Here is a 21,020-nt window from a genome sequence, read left to right as displayed (position 1 = left end):
CAGGATTTATTTTTACATTGCACAAACTGTAACATAAATACAGTGTCTCAGATAATTAACGTTGCAAACTCTAGGTCCGTATGATTTAGACTGCATGGAGAATTCAGAAACAAAAACAGAAAAAAACATGTCACTATGTATGTAATGTGGCTTTAATTTTTCTGAGTCTGGAGAATTGCCTTTGATGTTAAACAACAGATCTCAGATGGTGGCTCCCTTAAGCAGGGGTTGCTGGAATCTCTAGGCTTCTAACAAGCTGACTTACCCCCAACCCCTGCTCTGAGTCTACAGCATGTGTGTGCTGTGCGGAAGGTAAATACCGTGCAAGCATGTTTACCCATCGGAGCCACTGGGAGGGCCTGGATGCATGTGCATCTCCACACGCTACAGCCACTGTTCCATATCCCGGCCCGTGCCAGCTGGCTGGCCTGCCTGTGAGCACAAGCAGCTCTCTCATCCCATTACCATCTTTAAGCAAGGTGTCCTAAAATTTGTAAGGAAATTTAAAACACAAGATGCACTTTAAAAAAAAGCTCTTGAAAAATTATGAAAACTAAGACCCTTACTATCATCCCCAGCAGCCAGGCAAAACAAGACAAAACAACACAAAGCCATGGGGCAGAAGGAGGTCGTTACTCATGATGTCACTGGCAACCCCAGAGGCGGCTGCATTTGACTGTTCATTCTTGCTTGCTGGCTCACTGGCTCACTCAGGTTCATTCAACGCGAATTTGCTGGGCAACTCCTACGTACCAGGCACTGATTAGAAGGAAGGAAGGTTCCCGACACTTTGGAGGCTTGCCTACTGTGAGAGGCACTGCTTTAAGTATGCTGCTGCTTCCAAACCCATGGAGGCCCAGGTCAGCCTCTAGGCAGAGTGACTAGAATGGGAGTGGGTGGCCGCAGCCCCCTGGGAGGCATCAGCCCTCCTTCTCAGTGAATCTTGCAATACTCACTTGGAGACTTGGCCTAGCCTCTCTGAATACGGCACATTTTTAAAGATCAGACAGTTCAACAAAGACTGAAGAAGAAATGTCAATTTCTATAAATAAAAAAAATTACCTTTCTTCCAGAGCCAAGTCTGTGAACAGTCCCATAGCAGTGTTGGCCTCCTTATCCGAGAAATCAAGAAATGACACCAGGGCTTCCAATAATCTGCAAAAAACCATAATAACCTCAGAGGTAGCTGTCCTCCAACTAACAACATCCCAACAGGGTAACCTTGCAAGGAAACCAAAAAGCAGTCAGCATCTGGGTGAAATAAGCAGAAAGGGTGCCTTGCCATGCCCTCCTAGGAAGCCTAGCTCCTTGCCCACCCGGAAACAGACACTCTTAAGTGGTTGGCTCCACCACTTAATGTGAATCCCCAGAATGCTGAATACTTTTAACCAAAGTTTATTGATTATCGGACGCCAGCTCAGAAGGAGTTTCTGGGACTCTGCCATGTGACTCTGGCTCAGTCAAGTTCATTAACTTAGATGACATCTAAATGGCATGCTTACTAATCTGCTGATGACTAAAGTGGGAGGGCCCCCTAATAAGGTGGGTGATGGAATAAAGATTTAACAAGATTGTGACAGGCTGCTGAATATATTAGATTAAATTTAATAGGGTTAAGCTCAAAGTCTTCCACTTAGAGCTGGAAATTCTGCATAAGTAACAGAATTGTGAGACCTGGTTTGTAACTGGTTCATATGAGAAATATTTAAGGATTTTTAGCCACTTACAAACACAAAATGAGCAAACAGTCTAACACAGATGCCAAAAACACCTGATACAATCTCACGCTACCCAAACGGACTTACTGGCACCACGACAATGGAAGTAAGAGAAATTTGTTCATCCAGCAACCTTGCATTAAGCATCTACAAGGTGCTAAGTATACTGTGCTCAGTACTGAGCTCCTGGTCTCCTACAGTGATACATATGTAAATAAATAAGATAAACTGTCTTAGGTGATATGTTAGAAACAGACACATGTTGAGGGGACCAGAGTCTCGCTGGTGGGAGGTGTGGGGATGGAAGTGAAGAAGCCTTCAATAGATGACACTTCAGTGTCTCTTGAAGTATAGTGTTAGCTATTCATTCGTTTATCCATTTGACCAATCACAATGAACAAGCACTGACTGTGTGCCAGGCAATGTGGTCGGTTCTGGGGTCCTAACGATGAAACAAGAAAATGTCCTGGTTCCAGGCAGCTTGCAGGCCAGTGTCGGGCCCACAGGGACGGGTACAGAGGCATGTCAGGCAAAGCCACCTGCAGTCACAGACTACGTGGGCATAGAATTGCAGGAGCACATTTGGGGACTGCTGGCATGCAGTTAATACTTAGGATGTGAGGGGAAAACAGGGGACGGTAGAGAGCTGGACAGAGCCCAGATCCTGGGGGCCTTCTAGGGCCTGCTGGAAAGTCTGTACTTTGCCCTGTAGGCCCCTGTTCTCCAATGTGTGGTTGGTGGTGGGGGTCTCCGGGACAGATTCCTCAGTCAGTCTGAGTGGGAGGAGGCTCCAGGAGGCTGCTTTTTCATGGAGTTCTCATGTGATTCCTAGTCATTATATTTCTCAGTAATTGGAGAACCAGCCTTACAAGGAAGTTATTTCAGTGAGTTAAGTAGGAAAATAGCAGAACAGATGTGCATTTTAGAAAAATCCCTTCAGTGTACGGTGGAAGCTGGATTGGAGCAGGTAGTACAGGAGGCAGGAATTCAACCAGGGAAGAACTGTGATTGTCCAGACAATAAAGGCTAAGGGACCAGGCTGAGGTAGCAGCAGAGTAAGAAGCACTGTAAAAACACAAAGAGACGCTCACGAAGACCTGGAAGAAATGACTGGAGAGAGTAGAGGAGAACTAGAAGAAAATGAATTCAGGAGATGCTAAGGAGAAAGAGCTGGCAGCATACTATCTTATGGATGTGGTGAGGGAGAGCCAAGTCACTTCCAGGACATTGGCTTAGGCGACTGGATAGGCGGAGATACCCTCTATGAAGACAGGAAATTCAGGTAGATGAACTGGTGTGAGACCACGTTTTGATTTATTAAGTCAATGATACTTGTGGATGTTGTGATAGAGATGTCCAGTAGCAGAAGGGTATTTTCATCTCACACTCAGCAGAGTGAGACTTACACCCTTTGCTTCTTGATGAAAGCCATGGATGGGAAGAGGGACAAGGGTAGGATCCCAGGGTCCCTGACTTGGAAGGGTGATAGCATAGGGGGGCTTGCAAAGGAAACCACAAAGGAATAGCCAGGAGGTAGGAGGGGGGCCAGGAAGGATGGTGTCCTGACAATCACTGTGATAGAGTTTCAAGAAGAGTAGTGATCAATAGGACCAAATGCCACAGGACAGAGAAGGGTGAAGACTTTGACCTTGACATCTTTAAGAAAGACAGATGATAGGCTATCAGACTGGGCTTTTGGGAATATGAACTCCAGTCACCCATATCTATGGTGCTGGATCTATTTAGCCACTTATTCTAGGAGTGGTCTGGAGGCCAAATCATCAAAGGAATGATGGAGGTAACAAGGATGCTTAACCTGAAATATATCAGTATTTTCAGATACCTAAAGTACTGGAAAGCTGGAAGGAGTCTGGGCCTGGGCCTCAATGTATGGAGGCAGAATCAACCCCAGAATAGTATGGGGCAGGCAACTTACGCACAGTGTAAGGAGATAATTTATATCAATCAGAACTGTCCTGAAATGGACAGTTGGCTACCTTGGGAGGTGAGACCCACAGCCTCTCACTAACTGGGGACAGACTTCTTCCACCCAGTCTATTAGCTGCGTTAGTGCCCATCCCGAATCAAATGGAGATAAAAATAATGAAAACTGCTGGCATCTCCCCTGGAGGGCATGATGCACAGGCTGTGTGGGGGTATGCAGAGGACATCTATGCTGAGTGGGGCTTGACTGGATGGTTTCTGAGAGCCCAGGTGACACCGAGCTTCTGCAAATCCCTAACATCTTCAGAAATGGATTCCAGTGTTCCTGCTGTCAAAAACAATTTATTTGTTTTACAGTCAGTTCAGATTCTTCCTTCACCAATTTAAACCTATTTTCTTCGGTCTTAAAAATAAATGCTAATGAACCTGAATAGCACAGATGAGACAATAGCCTAAGACCATCTTGGCTTTGTCCTGAGAGACATAAACAGCTAGCCCCCCTCTCTATGTGACAATGCACACATCCTAACTGGACTCAGCACCTATAGAGGACGGTGTATCCCTTTCTATTTCCTCACATACCCTCTTTTATGGTGGCAGATTTTCTGCTCTGCTGATAAGCAACTGTCTCTGTGAGTGAACCACAGGTCAGAAAACGCTTTCATGTAATCAATAAATGCATGGTTACTTCAGTTTAGGACCCTGAACAATATTCCCTAAGAGAAAATGATTATAAAAATATTGAGCCCCTATCACACCATGTGTCAGGCTTGCTTGATGTTAGTTGTTGTTGTTTTTTTTTTTTCTATAGCAGATGCTGTTTGCTGGCTAACCCCACAGATATTCTCCATTCCCTTCTATTCTTCCTAACTCTACTACAGAAGAAGCTGGGATCATTTTTTTTTTCCACTAGGGGTAGCATGTGACAAAATTCTGTCTAAAGAGAAATAGGCAGTAGCTTTTCTTGATAAAAGGGACAGATCCAGCTGGTGCTGACCCGTCTTAAAGAAGGATGTGAAGCTTGGAGTTGCAGCAAGAGGGAAGGTATGACCATGTGAGGAAGGTCAAGAGAAGGGCACAGACTTTGACCTCGACATCTTTAAGCCCCTGCACCAACAGCTGCTATCTTTAGTCTCATTTTATTAGGTGAAAAAACAAGCCAGGCTTTATTTTGCTTAAGCTCCTTTCGCTCAAGTATTCTGCATAATGCAGCAGAAAAAATTCAACTGCATCACCCCCTGTAAGTGTCATCGTAAGTGAGTGACGCAGATGAGATGCCAGGGCCCGTCAGTGCCTGGGTCACACAAGCAGAGACATGCAGGGAATTGAAGCTCAGTACTGCTTAAGACTAAAACCCAGCACTTCTGACAAAATGACACTGGTCCTTGGCCAGCACACATTCATGCCTTCAACCTCTTCTCTGAGGATAAGCATTGTGGGAGGAATGTGATAAGTGTGCTGCCGTGACGGTCATGGGGCTATGCGCAGCCCTGTCTTGCTTCAAACTGCCTCATTTCATCACTGAGAACCCATTCTGTCTGGTTCAACTGGAGATGCACGTTAAGGAGGCTAGTGGGCATAAAAGTAAAAAGCTGAGGTTTCTCTGACTGTCTAAAGAGAGTAGGCAGGACCACACAAGGTGATCGTGAACGCCACTCTGCGAGACACTGGAAAAATGCACATTGAAACTCAAGCAATTCAAAGATAGCTTGAGGGGAAAAGCCCATGATAGCTATAGCTACATTTACTCAAAGAGACAAAAACAATATTAAAAAAATGCGATGAAGGTATTGAGGAAATAACTGCAGTCATTTGAAATGCGAAATGTGCTTTTGGGGAATTTAAGTCGACTAACAATCTGCATCTGCCGCGCAGCCTCAGCTTCAGTGGCTTGCCAAAGCCTTTCCCGGGAGCCACTGCGGCTGCGACTGGGCCTGGAAGGGGAGCCGTAGGCAAGGCATAATAACCACCCTGTCATGGCACACATGGACCTCCACACCAAATTGGACCGTGTGGGAGGGCTCGGCAGGGTCCTAAAAAGATCTGGAAGGAACAGGAGCCAGCTGCAGCAGGTCTGGCTCCTTTTCCTACTGAGAACACAGAGTGGAGCTGGGTCCTCAGAACAGTACCTGGGGGCTAGGCTAGTTGGATGAGATTCCCGTGGTTCCTTGCTATAGTTCTTCCTGCCCCATGAGTGACATGAGGTAATAAAGCTTACCTTGCCTACCTCGCAGCATGAGGGGAGATAAAACAAAATAGCAGTGAACAAAAAAACTCAGAAGGGTAATCTCCTGTTTTTAGATTGTGTGAGAAACATTTATAAAGCAAGTTACAATAATCGCCACTGTTTCTGTTAGATTGAACCACATGAAATGGCGGGCATGCAACCTTTTAGATCTAATAAGTGACAATTTCATATGTTCAAACTAATCATGTAAAGATAAACTGAAAACTTAATAAAAGTAAATAAATGAATAAGTAAAACAAGTAAGCAAAATAACAAATAAATAAATAATTTAAAAATGAAGTAATAAATTATAAAGAACTGGGCGGAATCACTGTGGTTCAGTAATCTTTCTAGAAAGTCTACTTAGGGGACACACATTCTATGCTCATAGTCTTACACTTTGGAAAGACCTCCATTTAACAGTATTCGAAATGTTTTATTTATTCATAGTGCATCTTGTTCCAGAAAGGGTTTAAGGACACATAGAATAAGATAGGATTACCTCAAATAAGAATGAAAGAAGAAAAGGAAGGGTAGGAACAAGGTAGAGATAGGACCGAGGCCAAAGGCACAGAAGCAAGTAACCTATTTTAAGGTGGGGCTCCTGATCTGGCTATGGAAGGGCTGCCATTTGCACCATTTATGGGATGGGGACAAGCCAGTTGCTCAGGAGAAGTGAAACTGTCCATGGTACCAAGTTCAGACAGGAGTCTGTCTCAGAGGTCCTCATGACAGAGCACTCTTGTCAAAGGCTCTTTCTGTTATTGATCCTTCAAGTCACACATCAGAGATATAAGGGGGAGACAGGCACGCCTGAACTTGTCAAGTGATGACACGAGATGTCCCAGGAAGATCCTGCCAGCAGAGGCTTACCTGGTCAGGTCAAGGTGGCTGATGATCAGGCTCCGTCCGCTCTCAGTCTGGGCGAGCTGTAGCAGCAGGGCAAGGCTCTGCTGCCTGATGGCCAGGACCTTGGAGGACAAGAGGGTGGCCAACAGCCTGGCCCTGTCAGGGTGCATCACTAGCACACGCTGATTTTCCTCTGCAAAACACAGGCGTTGTGTGTCTTGTGCGTGCCATCACGGCAATTAAACTAGCTCTGTCACCCTCTCTCCTAATGGGAAACTCAACTGGTGCCCACTCATTTGAAGGCAGGATAATGAAGTGTAAGAGTGTGGATTCTAGAACCAGACTGCTGGGTCTGAATGCCCAGGGGAGTGACCTTACCAGTGCTCCTTGGTCTCCTCATCAGTAAAACGAGGATTATGTTCCTACCTACAGGGACGTCATGAGGATTAAATGAATCAGTACGTGACTGTGCCAGACAGGGACTGGCACCCAGAAATCAACTATGTCATTATTATTGTCAAGCCTCCTTGATGTGTGGTATCTGGAAACACTAGCAAAGGGAAATAAATCAGTTTAATTGTGGAATGTCTTTAGACCATCAATATTCACACAATGGCTAGAGTGGTCATTTGAGGAAATGTTATCCAGGAAACTAAAATATCACATAAGAGCATTAAAGAATAAAGTGTGCCCTCCTTCCTAGAACATAAGCTCTTCCACGGTGGTGGCAGTAGATTTATCCCCTTTCATCTGCTTCATTTTCTGACCAGGTACATGAATTTGTTTGAAACTGCAGGGTACAGACTGCAGTATGAGGCAAAGCTGTGAAACAGAGCAAACTGGCTCTCAAAGGGGTGGGTCCCATCACATGGACCTCGTTACCCTAGGCTCTCTCCCCTCCTGTGCTAATTGCCCATTTACACACAGCACACAGCATCCAGGAGAAGACACACACCAGGTTTCTGCTTGCCCTGAAAGAGCCGGAGTAACAGGACTGCAGGATCCTATGTGTAGCCCACATATCAAACCATGTTTTCGTTGCAAACATTACATCTCAGTCCCACACTTCACCTATAATTACTCTTGTCCATGTAAGATAGGATCTACTGATTTCTGAAATGAAAAGGTCCTTGTTGATTATATATTTTTTTCTTATACTAGAAAAGTAGCTTGATATAAATAATTCAAACAACACAGAGTTAGTTGATACCCCTCCAGGTAAGCCCATTCCCCAAAGGAGGTATTATTCACCTCTCATATAAATAATGTGTAAAATATACATCCTACCCTGTAATTGGCTTCTTTTCCCCACTCCACAATAGATCACTGACATATTTTCACTTCCTTACTTTTAAGCATTCCCTTGCCCTTTTGAAAAACTGCTTTGCATTTATTGAGTTAGATATATCAAGATTTTATTGACCTGAGACACAGCATTTACATCACAGGTATCTGAAAATATTTTTCAGATGATAAAAAAATGTAACTGTAAGGTTCACAGAAACAATAAATAGGTTCACAGAAATAGAGTAAATAGATGGTTATGTCAGGTTCACACTGAGTAGACATACCATCGCCAAGTCCTGCCTTCCTCACCCTCCTGTAGAGGAGTTTGCAAAAACACTGCCCTAAGCTGGTGCAGGGTCTTACACAGAGTAGCAAGGCACCTTGATGATGATAGTAGTCTGGGCATAATTCCCCTTAATGCTTGTCAGGAAATAGGCCCCCCAATTGTCTAGATTTTCAAGAGTTTAATTTCTTAAGTTCTTGATTCCTCTACTCTACTAAAAAAGAAAAAAAAAAGGCATTATCTCCTACTTAACATCTCAGAGTATACAAACTGCATTCACAAGCTCTATCACTGGCTCCCCACAGTCGCCCTGTGAAAAAGAGACATAGCTATTATTATCCCCATTTTCAGTGTTTCTGTCCAGCGTCAAACTTTTTCCTATGAAACACACTTCTTAAAAATGACAGAAGTAACTAAAATTTGTATTTACATTGAAGTTACAAAAGAGATTAAGAAAGATTATACAAAAACGTAATGAACCCTGGAAGATGCAAATATGCAAAAAGCCTAAGTGTTAGCCCAGTAAATAAAATGCCCGTGGCATTCTACTATTTCAATACTAGACGCTAATTAGTGTCTGAAGATACCGGCGGGGATGACTATAAATCTCAGGATGCTGGAAAGGTACTGTGGTTAGCAAAAAGGAACAATATTTTAGGCTGACAAGAAAAGAAAAACTCCATCTACCTCATTGCCAGTGCACGAACAGAAGTCATGAGTCTGCAAAGAGCAGGAGGAGAGGAGAGAGGAGACCACTCATTATGCTGACAACCTCCTCCCTTCATTGACCTCACCCCTCATCTGTCTACCTTGCTTTTGATCCATAAGCTTTCCTGGAGGGAGCGAGTGTGTGGGGAAGTCTAGACATCAACTCTCCAGGGCCTGGCCTTTGGGGAAGACAGTCAACCCAACAGCGGACTCCCTTGCACGCAGCGCATTAATGGTGATCAGTGGTGATTACCCAGGCTTACCGTTCCCGCAGCACACTGCTTGCCAGAGCTTGAGAACAGACACACAGACCGTCTCTTCAATTGCATCTTTTCCTGCTGTGGAAAAACACCTAGAATGGACAAAGGAGGGCTATCTTAAAAGTCTGAAAATCAGCCTTGATTTTCTCTTCCATTTGGTTTTATTTTATCCTGAGATTCGCCAAATGCAGGTTTCAGAAAGTATAGTTTTATAATCCAGAGCCATGGGTCACCAGGATCAATCATGGAACCATGAGTCCCAGGCCAAGGACGCGGACTGAGGAAGCCTGGGCTGTACAGAGGCTAGGCAGTGAGCCAGTGCCATGGGTGATGGCTGCACTGGGACCAAGGAACTGTGGCTGAGAACACAAGACATGTACTGGTGACTCCAACCCACACCGGTATCCTAAGCCTCAGGAAGCACCAGAACGACTGAAATTAAAATACAGTCACTTTAGCAAACTGCCTCCTACCATACAGGTCTTTCTTCAGATGAAATTATAAATGGGATTGGGCCATTTACATTTATATCACTCTTGATATGATCAGCAAATTCCAAAAGAAGAAATAAACAAATGACAACCTTGCAAAAACTGGTGGGAAAGCAGCAAGAATGATAATTTCTCTGACTTTGAAGAGCTTAGAGGAGCCCTGGGAAGTGCTGCTGTTCCTCTCTCTTAAATTATTTTTTTTTTTTTGAGACTGAATCTGGTTGTATCACCCAGGCTGGAGTCTAGTAGCGTGATCTCGGCTCACTACAACCTCCACCCCTCAGATACAAGTGATCTTATGCCTCAGCCTCCTGAGCAGCTGGGATTACAGGTGCCCGCCACCATGCCCAGCTAATTTTTGTATTTTCAGTGGAGACGGGGTTTCACCATGTTGGCCAGGCTGGTCTCAAACTCCTGACCTCAAGTGATCCGCCCGCCTTGACCTCCCAAAGTGCTGGGATTACTGGCATGAGCCACCGTGCCCAGCCTCAATTGTTAACTGCAGTGTAACTCCAGCGACTTTAAGGCCAGCACTCAAAGATGTTCGTGTAGTAGCTTGCACTCCTGGAGAGCCCCCCACTACTGATTGAAGGGTGGTAATGTTCAGAAATGTGACTGTCTATATGCCTCGTGTCTGATTTCATAAGAAGTGGTTATCTTCCCTTGCTTTGATGCTGGGCTGTCTTTATGAACATCCCTACCTTCTTATGACCTCGTTGTCACTGATGATACTAAATCCATCGTGCATTCTGAATAAAGTTTGTTCTGTGCCTGAAACAGATACAGAGAAAACCACTTTAGACTCCCAAACTGGCTGGCTGGTGTCTAGCTGCGACACAGCCACCTGCTAATGAGAAACCTAATATGGAATGTCACGGTGCCCACAGGAATGGTTTGGCAGAAACAAATCAACTTTACATTTGGAAAAATACAATTGTCAGCAACCTCTCAGTGTCAGAGGCCTCAGTGCCTCTCAGGTAGAGGGACTGTTTAGAGAAGGAGAACAGAGCTGGGGTAGCCACAAGGGCTATCTGCACAGCTCATCATTCTGTAATCTTTAGAGAGCTTCCCAGAGCTGCTTAACCTATGGGAAGTACCAGCATATCCATTTGTTCTTAAATATTTATTTCAAAGCTATTTCCATGCTCTAGAGAGGAATTTATAATCTCCAAGAAACTGCTAAAGGGGGTATTTGTATGCCCTCCATTGTACACTAAAGAGAAGTCAGACACTCCATCTATTTGTACAAACAACATGCTGTCACTGAGTATAGAGATTATTTAAGCCTTGGTAACAATGTTTACAAGAGCTAGTAAAAGAAAACAGTATGACCCTCATTAGTAGGAGAGCTGATGTTTGCTCTGAAACCATTTTCACATCCTAAGCAGCCATCAGTGTAACTGGGTGAACCTTACAGTTTAACCTATAAAATTCTGTCTTCCATTCCTCCACAGTGGAGGGAAAGTGTGCGAGGTGGTATGGGATGCTTGAGGTGTCTGTGGGGGTATATGTGGAGCACATGCAGGATGTGCATGGGGTGTGTGGAGAAAATGTGAGGGTGGAGTGTGCGCAAGATATGTGGACTGACATGAGTACTTATGGTGTGAGTGTGCTGTGTGCGGTATGTGGTGTGTGCGTAATATAAGGATATATTCAAGTGAGTGAAAGCTGAGCGCATGTGTGGCGTATGTAAGTATATATGGAGCGTGTGCCATGTGTATGTGTTGTGTTGTGTATGTTTCTTACATGTGTGCTGAGTGTACGCACGCTCTGTAAAGAGGACGGAGCAGAGGCGGGAGGACATTCTTGTGCACCCCTTTTAGCAGCTACATTACGAGTACATCCTCAATCAATATTTGCGGAAGAAAGGGAGGGATTCTTGAGGGCAGACCTCTGAACATGTCCCTTCACACTGACAGCACTCGTGAGATCACACACATCTCTGGCTTACACTCCTTTATCATTTCAGTCAGGATCTCAATCCCCCCTGCATAGAACAAGGGGATCTGGTCAGGCTTGGAAAGGGTCTCCAGGAGGTTCTTGGTGTTCACAGCTGTGTTCTTTCCTGAATCCAGCAGTTCATGGGCTTCCTTTTCTTGAAGGTCTGCTTTTTCCTGAAGATCTACTTGATTCAGGTAATCTAGAAAAACAAGAAAGGAAAAGCAAAACAAAACCCTAACAATCAACAATACCACACAAGAAGAAACCTTTTTTTTTTACTTTCTTTTGAGAATGGGAGTTTGAGAAGCATAAAGCATTAAAATAATTAAAACTCTTCTTTAGCAAGGAAAATTTTAGAAACAGTCTAAATCTACAACCAGAATCTTAAACCTTGTTGGAGATTCAAGGGAGTCTAAAAGTGTCTAAGGGAGGATGGTGTAGAAAATGAAGAAGGCAAATATTAATATTTGCAAGGGATTACAGCAAGCAGAGGAGCAGAGTGGGCCAGTTAACACAGAAGACTGAACTGTGCAGGAAAGAGGATCCGCTGCTGCCTTGTGGCCAAGAGCAGTGAAAGCACGGAAGGCATTCTAAGGCAGGAGGCAGAGGGAGGTGGAGTTCAGACAAGGGGTCTCAGCAGGAACATACCTTTCACCTGGGTTTGCAGCTTGGGGTTTATTTCTAAGATCTTCTTATAACACTCTCTAGACTAGAAAAAAGAAACAAGACCTTGAAGAGTGGTTGGGGTAAACGTGATTATGAGAAAGACAATGGATGTCATTGGGCTTGGCTGCTTCATTATTTTCTCCACGCCTCCTCCTGCTCCCAGTGCAGGAGGCAGGCACAGGAACACAGTGTGCATTTGACATTTTGTTCAGGCTTCTCCAGTTCTAGGGGGCAACAGGTATTATTTCAAAATTCGTTTTAAAGAAACAGTGTTGTTAGATGCTCAGGATGAAAAATATCCAGTCTTAAATTCTTGTGGATCATGTCTGTCTGGGATAGAAATAATCATAAAGTAAATGCAAAACTTAGATATGATATTTGCACTGAGAGAGCACAGAAGGCTGTCAGATATGTCCACAGGGAGTTAGGAAATAGATGAAACTAGAGGCAATGTTGACAGAGACTCGGGAATAGGAAAAGAGAACTGCCTAGTTAAATGTACAGGCTGTGAAGAGAACCAGTAAGGGATCCATTTATTGGCCACATAAGAGTCAGCTGGAAAACTCAAGAGTGACAGCTTCTCATTGAGGAAATTGCTAGATAGAAAGTTACTGGAAAAATGAAGATTCTAGTTCATGGGATTCCTGGGCTTAGTGCTGTATTTCTCACAGGAATATAAGAACTGCCCAGAGTATAATCTAACCAGTCACCTAGAGAAAAAGCTCAGAAAAAAAAAACACCCCAAAAGAAACAAACAAACAAACAGTTCTGAGATAATCTTGAAGGTTCAAAGTTCGTCTAGAAGACTAGAGTTAAGAAACAAACTGAAGGAAAAAATAGCACATTAAAGTAGAGAATGGTGTCGCAGGAATAGAAGTCTATACATCAGAGTGACCCTGTATCCAACTTCTCTTCAACCCTAGATCTAACCTAGCAACAATTTTTGTTGGCTTCACTGTCAGTAAGTATCCAAAATCCCATCACTTCTTACCACCTCCGTCACTACCAACCTGGTCCCCATCATCACCTCTTGCTTGGATATTTATTGCAATAGCCTTATCACTCGTTCTCTGTTCTTATCTTACCATGCCGAAACACATGCTCGGTCTAGCAGTCAGAGTAATCCTTTAAAATATAAGTCAGATCATTTAATTCCTTTACTCAAAATCCTCCAATAAAGCTTGAAGATCACTCAAAGTAAAAGCCAAAGTCCTTTGAAAAGCCTGTAAGGCCCTACAGGATCAGCCCCTTCCCCACCATTATCACCTGTTTGACCTCATCTCCTGTTGCTCTCCTCTTGCTGGCTGCATTCTAGCTATCCCTCCACCAGGAATTTATTCCCTTATATATCCACATGGTTTGCTCACTTCACTCCCTCCATTCCTTTAGAAAGCCTTTTCTTACCACTCTATATAAAACCAGTCTCATCTTTACTGCTTCCTGATTTATTTTTCTCAGTACTACATACCACTATCTAACATAGTGCATGTAACGTACTACACATCTATTTGATTGTTTTTTGTCTCCTGGTCACCCTTACCCCAAGAACATGAGTTCCATGAAGCCAAGGGCTTTGTCTAGTTTCACTGATGTATTCTTTATTGCCTGTATTAACAGTGTCTGACACATAGAAAGCATGCAATAAATATCTGCTGAATGAATAAATTGAATGAGTAAATAAAAATTGGTGGACATGGAAAGATTAACATTTCCTTTATTCATGTTTCTTTTATTTAGCTTCATTACAATAAGCCTGCATTACATTTACAATTAAAATCCAACAAACTTTTAAAAAATGTATAATATGAAGCAATTTATTTTAAAGACATATCTTATAAATGGAAAGACATCCTATGTTCATGGATAGGAAGACTTAATAGTGTTTAGATAGCAGTACTTGCCAAATTGACTTATGAATTCATGTAATACCCATCAAAATTCCATCCGGTTTCTTTGCAAAAATCAACACAATAATCTTGAAGTTCATACAGAAATTCAAGAGCACCAGAATAGCTAAAACAATCTTGAAAAAGTAGAGGAACCAAGCTGAAGGACTCTCACTTCTCAACTTAATACAAAGCTACAAAAATGAAGACACTGTGGTACTGGCACAAGGACAGACATGTAGATCTATGGAATAAAACTGGAAGACCAAAAATAAACCCATATATTTATGGTCAATTGATTTTTGACAAGGGTGCCAAAATCACTCAATGGGGGAAAGAATGGTCTCTTTAACAAATGGTTCTGGGACAAGTAGACATCTACATGAAAAAGAGTGAAGTTGAACCCCAGCCTCACATCATACAAAAAATGAACTCAAAATGGATTAGAGATAGCTAAATTTAAGAGCTAAGCCATAAAACTTTTAGAAGAAAATATAGGTATACATCTTCCTGACCTTGGATTAGATGATCATTTCTTAGATATAACACCAAAATCACAAGGAACCAAAGAAAAAATAGGTAATTGAGGCTTTATCAAACTTAAACATTTTTGTGCTGCAAAGAACATCATCAAGAAAATGAAAAGGTAATACAAGGAGTGGAAGAAAATATTTGGCAATCATGTATCTGATAAGAAACTTGTATTCAGAATATATAAATGACATTTACATCTCATTATAAAAAAAAGAAATTTCTCCAAAGAAAATATATAAATGGCCAATAAGCATATGAAAAGATCATCAACATCATTAGTCACCAAAAAAATGCAGATCAATACCACAATGACATATCACTTCACACCCACTAGAATAGCTACAACAAAAAAATAGGTAACAGGTATTGAAGAGGATGTGGAAAAACTGGAGCCCTCATACACTCCTGGTAGGAATGTAAAATGCTGCAGTCATTTTCAAAAACAGTTCGGTAGTTCCTCAAAAGGTTAAACACAGAGTTACCATACGGCCTTGCTATTCCACTTCTAGATATATACCCAAGAGGACAGTAAACATAAAAAAGAAAACCCTGCACATGAATGTTCATGGCAGTGTTATTCATAGCAGGCAAAAAGTGGAAACAACCCAAATGTCTATTAACTGATGAATAAATAAAACATGGTATCAAACAATGGAATATTATTCAGCAAAAAAAAGGAACGAAGAACTGATACACACTATAACATAAATGTACCAGGCAAACATTATACTAAGTGAATGACCTCAGTTACAAAAGACCACAGATCGTATGACTCTATATGGAATCTACAGAACAGGCAAATGTATAGAGACAGAAAGACTGGTGGTTGCCTAAGGTTGAGATGGGGCTGGGGGAAGGGGACTGACTGCTAATGGGTACAGTGTTTGTCCAGGAAGGGATGAAAATTTTTAAAAATTGATTGTGGTGATGGCTGCCTGACTCTGTGAATATACTAAAAGCTACTGAATCATATAGTTTTTATACATTCTACAGATGAATTGTGTGGTATGTGAATTATATCTCAATAAAGTTACTTTTAACGATATAAAATATCTTAGTATGGATAGATGGATAGCTAGATAGAGAGACAGGTTGACTGATCTGCATGGTTACTTTTGGGTGATGAGGTTACAGCAAATTTTGTTCTCTCTTTTTGCTTATGTATTTTCTCTCCAGAGACTGAACAGACACTGGTAGAGGATGTTGCAGAAGAGAGACCTACAACTGGTGGAGCTGAACTGACACCCAAAATTCTTCCCAACTTTACGATCTTGAGCTTTACCTTGGAAAATACTGAAGGATGGATTGATATCTAATCAGCTTGGAGAATCATGGTTCTCCTCTAGCACAACTGGGAGCATCAGTCTGTGATCAAACATGTCAATTACATTCCTCTAAGAACTTACCACACTGTAGTTCTTCAGGGCCAGGTTGGCTTTTCCCATGTGAAAATATGCTTTTGTGCATTTTTCATCACACTGCATAAAAGAGAATGACTGATCAGAAGTTTTAGAAGATGTGAAGTCATTTGCCACTCCCCTCACTACACAGCTAAAAGAGTTAAGGCGAAGCTTTGATTCTCAGGGCAACTACCAGAATTGACAAAACTTTTTTGTGCATTTGTGACCAAACTAATTGATGTCTGCAAGGAGCCTGGGTGCAGCAGCAAGCTCTTCACCAAATTAATTAATGATACCTGCCACTTTTCATTTCCATTTAATGAGACGCAATCAGGAAGCAAACCCTCAGTTTAGAAGAGCTCTTAACACTGGCAGAACATTAGAATCATCTAGGATGCTTGTAAAAATCCTGCCGGCCCTGCACCCCACATCAATTACATTATACTCTGGGATAAGACCCAGGCATCAATAAGTTTTTAAGCTCTCTAGTTGAGGTAAACATGCAGCTAAGTTTGAGAGTCACTGGTTTACTAGAAGAGAACTTACTCTAAGAAAATAGCTGAGGTTACCATTACATCTTAGTGGGCCTGGGAAGTCCCTCCTCCCAAATAAACCACAACATGTGTACTGGGACGTTCTGTTCATATTACTTAAGATTAGTAGGGATGCCCCCTTCAAAAGGCAGGATTGAAACTTATGGCTGAAACTAGACCATTTACACAGGGGGCCCTGCACCTGCCTGACCCTAGTCATTATAACTCCACAGGGAATGATTTGACAGAGACATACACTAAAATCTAAGACATCCAGTTAATGAACATTTATTGAACTTCTTTTATATGCAAGACATTGTGCCAAATCAGATGCCCTTCAAAGGTTTAGATATGAAGAGGTTAAGAGTTCAAGCTCAGGAGTCTAAAATGTCCTGGGTGGATCCTTGTTCTGCTACTCAGCAAAAGTGGCATGTTGTTGGCCAGGCCGCCTAACTTTTCTGACACTCATTTTCCTCACCTGGAAAATGAAGACAATAATAGTATTTCTCTCAGGTTGTTGTGAGAAAGAAATTATGTAAAACACTTGGTGTGGCTCTGGGTAACAGAGTATTAGCTGCTATTGCTGCAGTTATATCAGCAGCAATTCATTTCAGAGCAAAAGAGAAAAATCTAAATTTAATAAAAGAGAGCAGTAATAATAAGAGAGAAGAATAACAACAATAATAAAAGAGAGAACAATAATTGTTGGAGAAGCTTTTAGAGATACATTCTTGTGTATATCATTTCCCAATTCACTGCTAAGTGAATGGAAGTCATAATAAAAATAAATGTGCATGATTGTTCAGCCCAAACCATGTGCCAGGCACTAAGCTTTATGGTTCATATGGATGATCTCACAGAAGCTTTAAAACAACTCTACGAAGCAGATACAGTTATTATCCCTATTTTACAGATGTGAAAACTAGGGGTTGGAGAGGCCCAAGGTCACACAGATAACAAGTGGAAGAGCTGGAATTTGAAATTTGGCCATTAAACTCTCAAGGGTTTAAAAATGACACCAAATCTCCTTCAGAAAGGTGCTACAGAAAAGAGCATATAAATGCTATAGAAAATGCTACTGAAAAAAATCAGTGGAAGAAAATATGCTTGAAAATGCAGTCTTTAAAAGGGCATGCAAAGGTGGAGGGATATGGGCTGAGTCTTAGTGACACGTAGAGGTGAAGAGAGGAGGATGGAGGGAGAGTGGGCTGGGCAAGAACTTGAGAGTACAAGCGGCTTTGGGGACAGTCCAGCTGGGATCGAGGGGCAGGTACTGGATGGAGAGAAGATCCCATCTTGAGCCACACTGGAGGAGGGTGAGTCACCAATGGCAGTGTGGAGGTAAGCTGGTAGGAAGGTGGCATGCAGATGTGATCAGAGGAGGGAAAGGCTGAAAAAGAGGTATGGTGGGCTGAACAATGAGAGATGAGTAAGGAGAGCAGAACAATCACTTAGAACAAGGGCTAATGTCTGAAGTCCTGGTGACAGTGGAAGGGAAAGGAAGTGCAGATGCCAGAGCTATGTCAAAGAAAGATCTGACCAGCATCAACTAACTATCAGTGATAAGGGTGATGGAGGATGTGAAGTCAAAACCAGGGGCCTAGATACCTGAAAGACGTGGTGTGTCATTAACAGAAAGAGGTCAGCTAGGGCAGGGAGTGAGAAAGGCTGAGTGAGAAGATGAAGAGTTGGCTTCTAGACATACCGAGTTTCAGATGACATCAGGACTATCAAAAGGCACCTGCAGGAGGCAGCTGACATGCAGCCCTGGAGCTGGGGAAGGGGAGACTGGGGAAGTAGGTCTGAGAGCCATTTGCAGAGATAAGAGTTGAGCCCATGAGAGAAGAGAGCTGTAAAGGAGTAACTGTACAGAGACAAAAGACAGGGAGCAGAGGGGTGATCCCTCACGAATTCACAAAGGATAAAATTGAGGAAGCAGGAAAGGGATGGTCAAAGAGAAAAGAGGAAACTCTAGCACTTCAGCTCATGAAAGCCAAATATTCACAGTACATTCACTGGCAGAGCACCGGGGTTACGGCAGGTGGGGGAAACCAAGCCCCAAGCATTAAAGCCTTGTCCCCGACCTATCGTGTGTCACCGTGAAGTGTGGATAGCTGTGAATTTGCCTTCCTAAGACAATGACGCAAAAGGCTGCTAATGGATTTTTCTCACTAATAGGCCCATTCTCCTTTGACCATGTATCAACCCTCACGAGAATGTTCTTGGGTGAACCCCAGCTTCCCCTTAAAGGAATCCTGCCTTCAGAGGAAGATGTATTTCATTGTGCAAGAAGTGTTCTGCTGAGAAAGAAATGATTCTGGTCCTAATTGAAACCAGCTTTGCTGCCTTATCTTCCTTGACAAGAAACATCAGTCTTGAAATATCACATAAGCTTGTCTCTACCAATTTAAAAGTGTCAAAAAAGATTAAGTTGGCATGAAAGTACTAATACTATTAGTAACGGAGTGCCAGTGACGTTCGCTATTGATACATTAATTTTAAAGACAGCAAAAGTTTTAAATTCACAGCTGTAACATAAAACAAATCATTATTAGTTTTTAGAACTCTTTGTACATTTTTTTTCCTCATTTCTCCAAGTGTTTACCCAAACCTCTTCAACTGGGAGCCTCGCTGGGCATTTAACAAGATTGGCTGCTGAGTGTCAGCGTTTTTTAATGTCAGCTCCATTGGGCCTGCTTGGCCTCGGTTTCACTGTTAATTACATTGTACTTCAATTAACATTTGGGAACAGGCCAGTGTGTTATCCTGAATCAGCATGATGGTATGTCTGCCCCTTTGGCCTTTTTCAGATCAGAAAAGATACTCTTGGTGAACCTGTGAGGAGATCATGTTTCTTCCACAGATGGGAAAGACATCCACACCCAGGGATTATGGGGTTCAAAGTTGCAGTGGAGAGGCCCTTTATAGAGGTTAAGAGCATGGGCTTAGAGTTAGACAGACACTAGCTTCATGATCCTGCACAAAGTACTTAATTAATCACTGAGGCTTGATTTCCTCGTCAGAAAAATAGAGAAAATACTGACACTGAACAGAACAGAATAGAATTTTGTGAGCATGCAGCAAATGATGTTGTTTGCTGTTATTACTGGAAAAACCAAGGAAAACATCCTTGTCTCTCTCTTCTCCTGCAGAATAATGGTAGAAAAAGAAATCATTATCAGGCAAGGCAACAAAGCAGGTTAGTGGACCTATGATGGAGCTGTGAAGAGCTTGACGTCATCAGCTTCGGCCCCAACCTTATAACTTAAAGACTATACTCATGCAATGGAACAAAATGTGCCACACATTGTATCTTCTAAGGGATAAAGAAATTGGACACTCCAGATGTCAGTGTGAAGAGGATCCCTAGTGTTTTATGAATGATTATAAGCAGAGGTGACTTTCTCATTCATCCCGGTTTCCTTTGCTTACCCTCTCAACAAGAAATAAAGCAGATATGGCCAGTATGCTGCTAGGAAAGTGTCCTCTTGTTTTTGGACATACTCATTAGGCTAGGGTAGCTGCACTGTACCCAAGAATTGAAGCCACAGGATAAACTTGGCACACTCTCCTGGCACCTCAATTTTACTTGATTCTAAGTTACTGAAAATAATGCTGTTATATCAAAACAAACAGATAACTTTCATGAAGTGCTGTGCAAAATTAACAAGGTTTTTAAGATAAAACACACATCTTAAAAGAAATTTCATGCTTTCTGCTTCTAGTCCCTCTCGAGGGGCTCATGTCCATTCTCCTCTGCTGTTAGCAGCAAGTGCAGAAGTCTGAGAAGCACTAGTTTTGGTTACTTAGTTAAAACCCCTGTGACAGAGTAATTCAGGGGAATGTGGATTAAGGGTTACTTAAATATTTGGTCATGTCCCTAAAAAGTGATTGTGTTATTTCTCTTTTAGTAACTCTTAACATTTCCATCAACAGTCTTTACGTCTATGCGTCTTTCACCATCTATTTTGGCAGATTTCGGAGGAAATGCCATGCGTAGAATTATTTTATCTGCCCAAGGCCTGACTAAAGTTGAAAAATAGGAATTCTTTCTTCTGATTATTCCTCTACAAATAGAGGAATATTTTCAAATTATTAGGGCTGGAGGGAAAAAACACAAACTGACAAGGAAGAACAGCATTTCAGCATTGCAGAAATCAGCTCCAACGGCTGGCCCCGGAAGAGAGAAGGAGGCATTTCCACTAACACATAGAACAAAGTGTCTGATAACACAAGAGTAAAGAAGGAACTGTAGTAATATAAGACACTGAAAATTCAATAGCAGCAGCTCCC

At 42.4% G+C, this 21,020-nt stretch overlaps 1 protein-coding gene across 21 annotated transcripts in view; it reads right to left on the bottom strand.

Moving 5' to 3' along the window:
- TTC12 (tetratricopeptide repeat domain 12) overlaps positions 1 to 21,020 on the bottom strand; it is a 69,413-nt gene that overhangs the window by 32,749 nt on the left and 15,644 nt on the right. For all 21 annotated transcript variants that reach the window (XM_045371010.3, XM_074015201.1, XM_045371014.3 and 18 more), the window contains 7 exons: positions 16,201 to 16,272; positions 12,357 to 12,417; positions 11,719 to 11,907; positions 10,469 to 10,538; positions 9,280 to 9,368; positions 6,763 to 6,931; positions 1,063 to 1,155 (listed from right to left, as the gene is read on the bottom strand). In XM_045371010.3, coding sequence (XP_045226945.2) covers positions 1,063 to 1,155; positions 6,763 to 6,931; positions 9,280 to 9,368; positions 10,469 to 10,538; positions 11,719 to 11,907; positions 12,357 to 12,417; positions 16,201 to 16,272 — 743 coding nt within the window. The remainder of the gene's footprint in view (positions 1 to 1,062; positions 1,156 to 6,762; positions 6,932 to 9,279; positions 9,369 to 10,468; positions 10,539 to 11,718; positions 11,908 to 12,356; positions 12,418 to 16,200; positions 16,273 to 21,020) is intronic.

Source organism: Macaca fascicularis, chromosome 14 (genome assembly GCF_037993035.2).
Source record: "Macaca fascicularis isolate 582-1 chromosome 14, T2T-MFA8v1.1".
In the NCBI taxonomy this organism is placed as follows: Eukaryota; Metazoa; Chordata; class Mammalia; order Primates; family Cercopithecidae; genus Macaca; species Macaca fascicularis.
The sequence above is the reverse complement of the archived record's forward strand: the minus strand, read 5'-3'. Positions and strand labels throughout refer to the sequence as shown.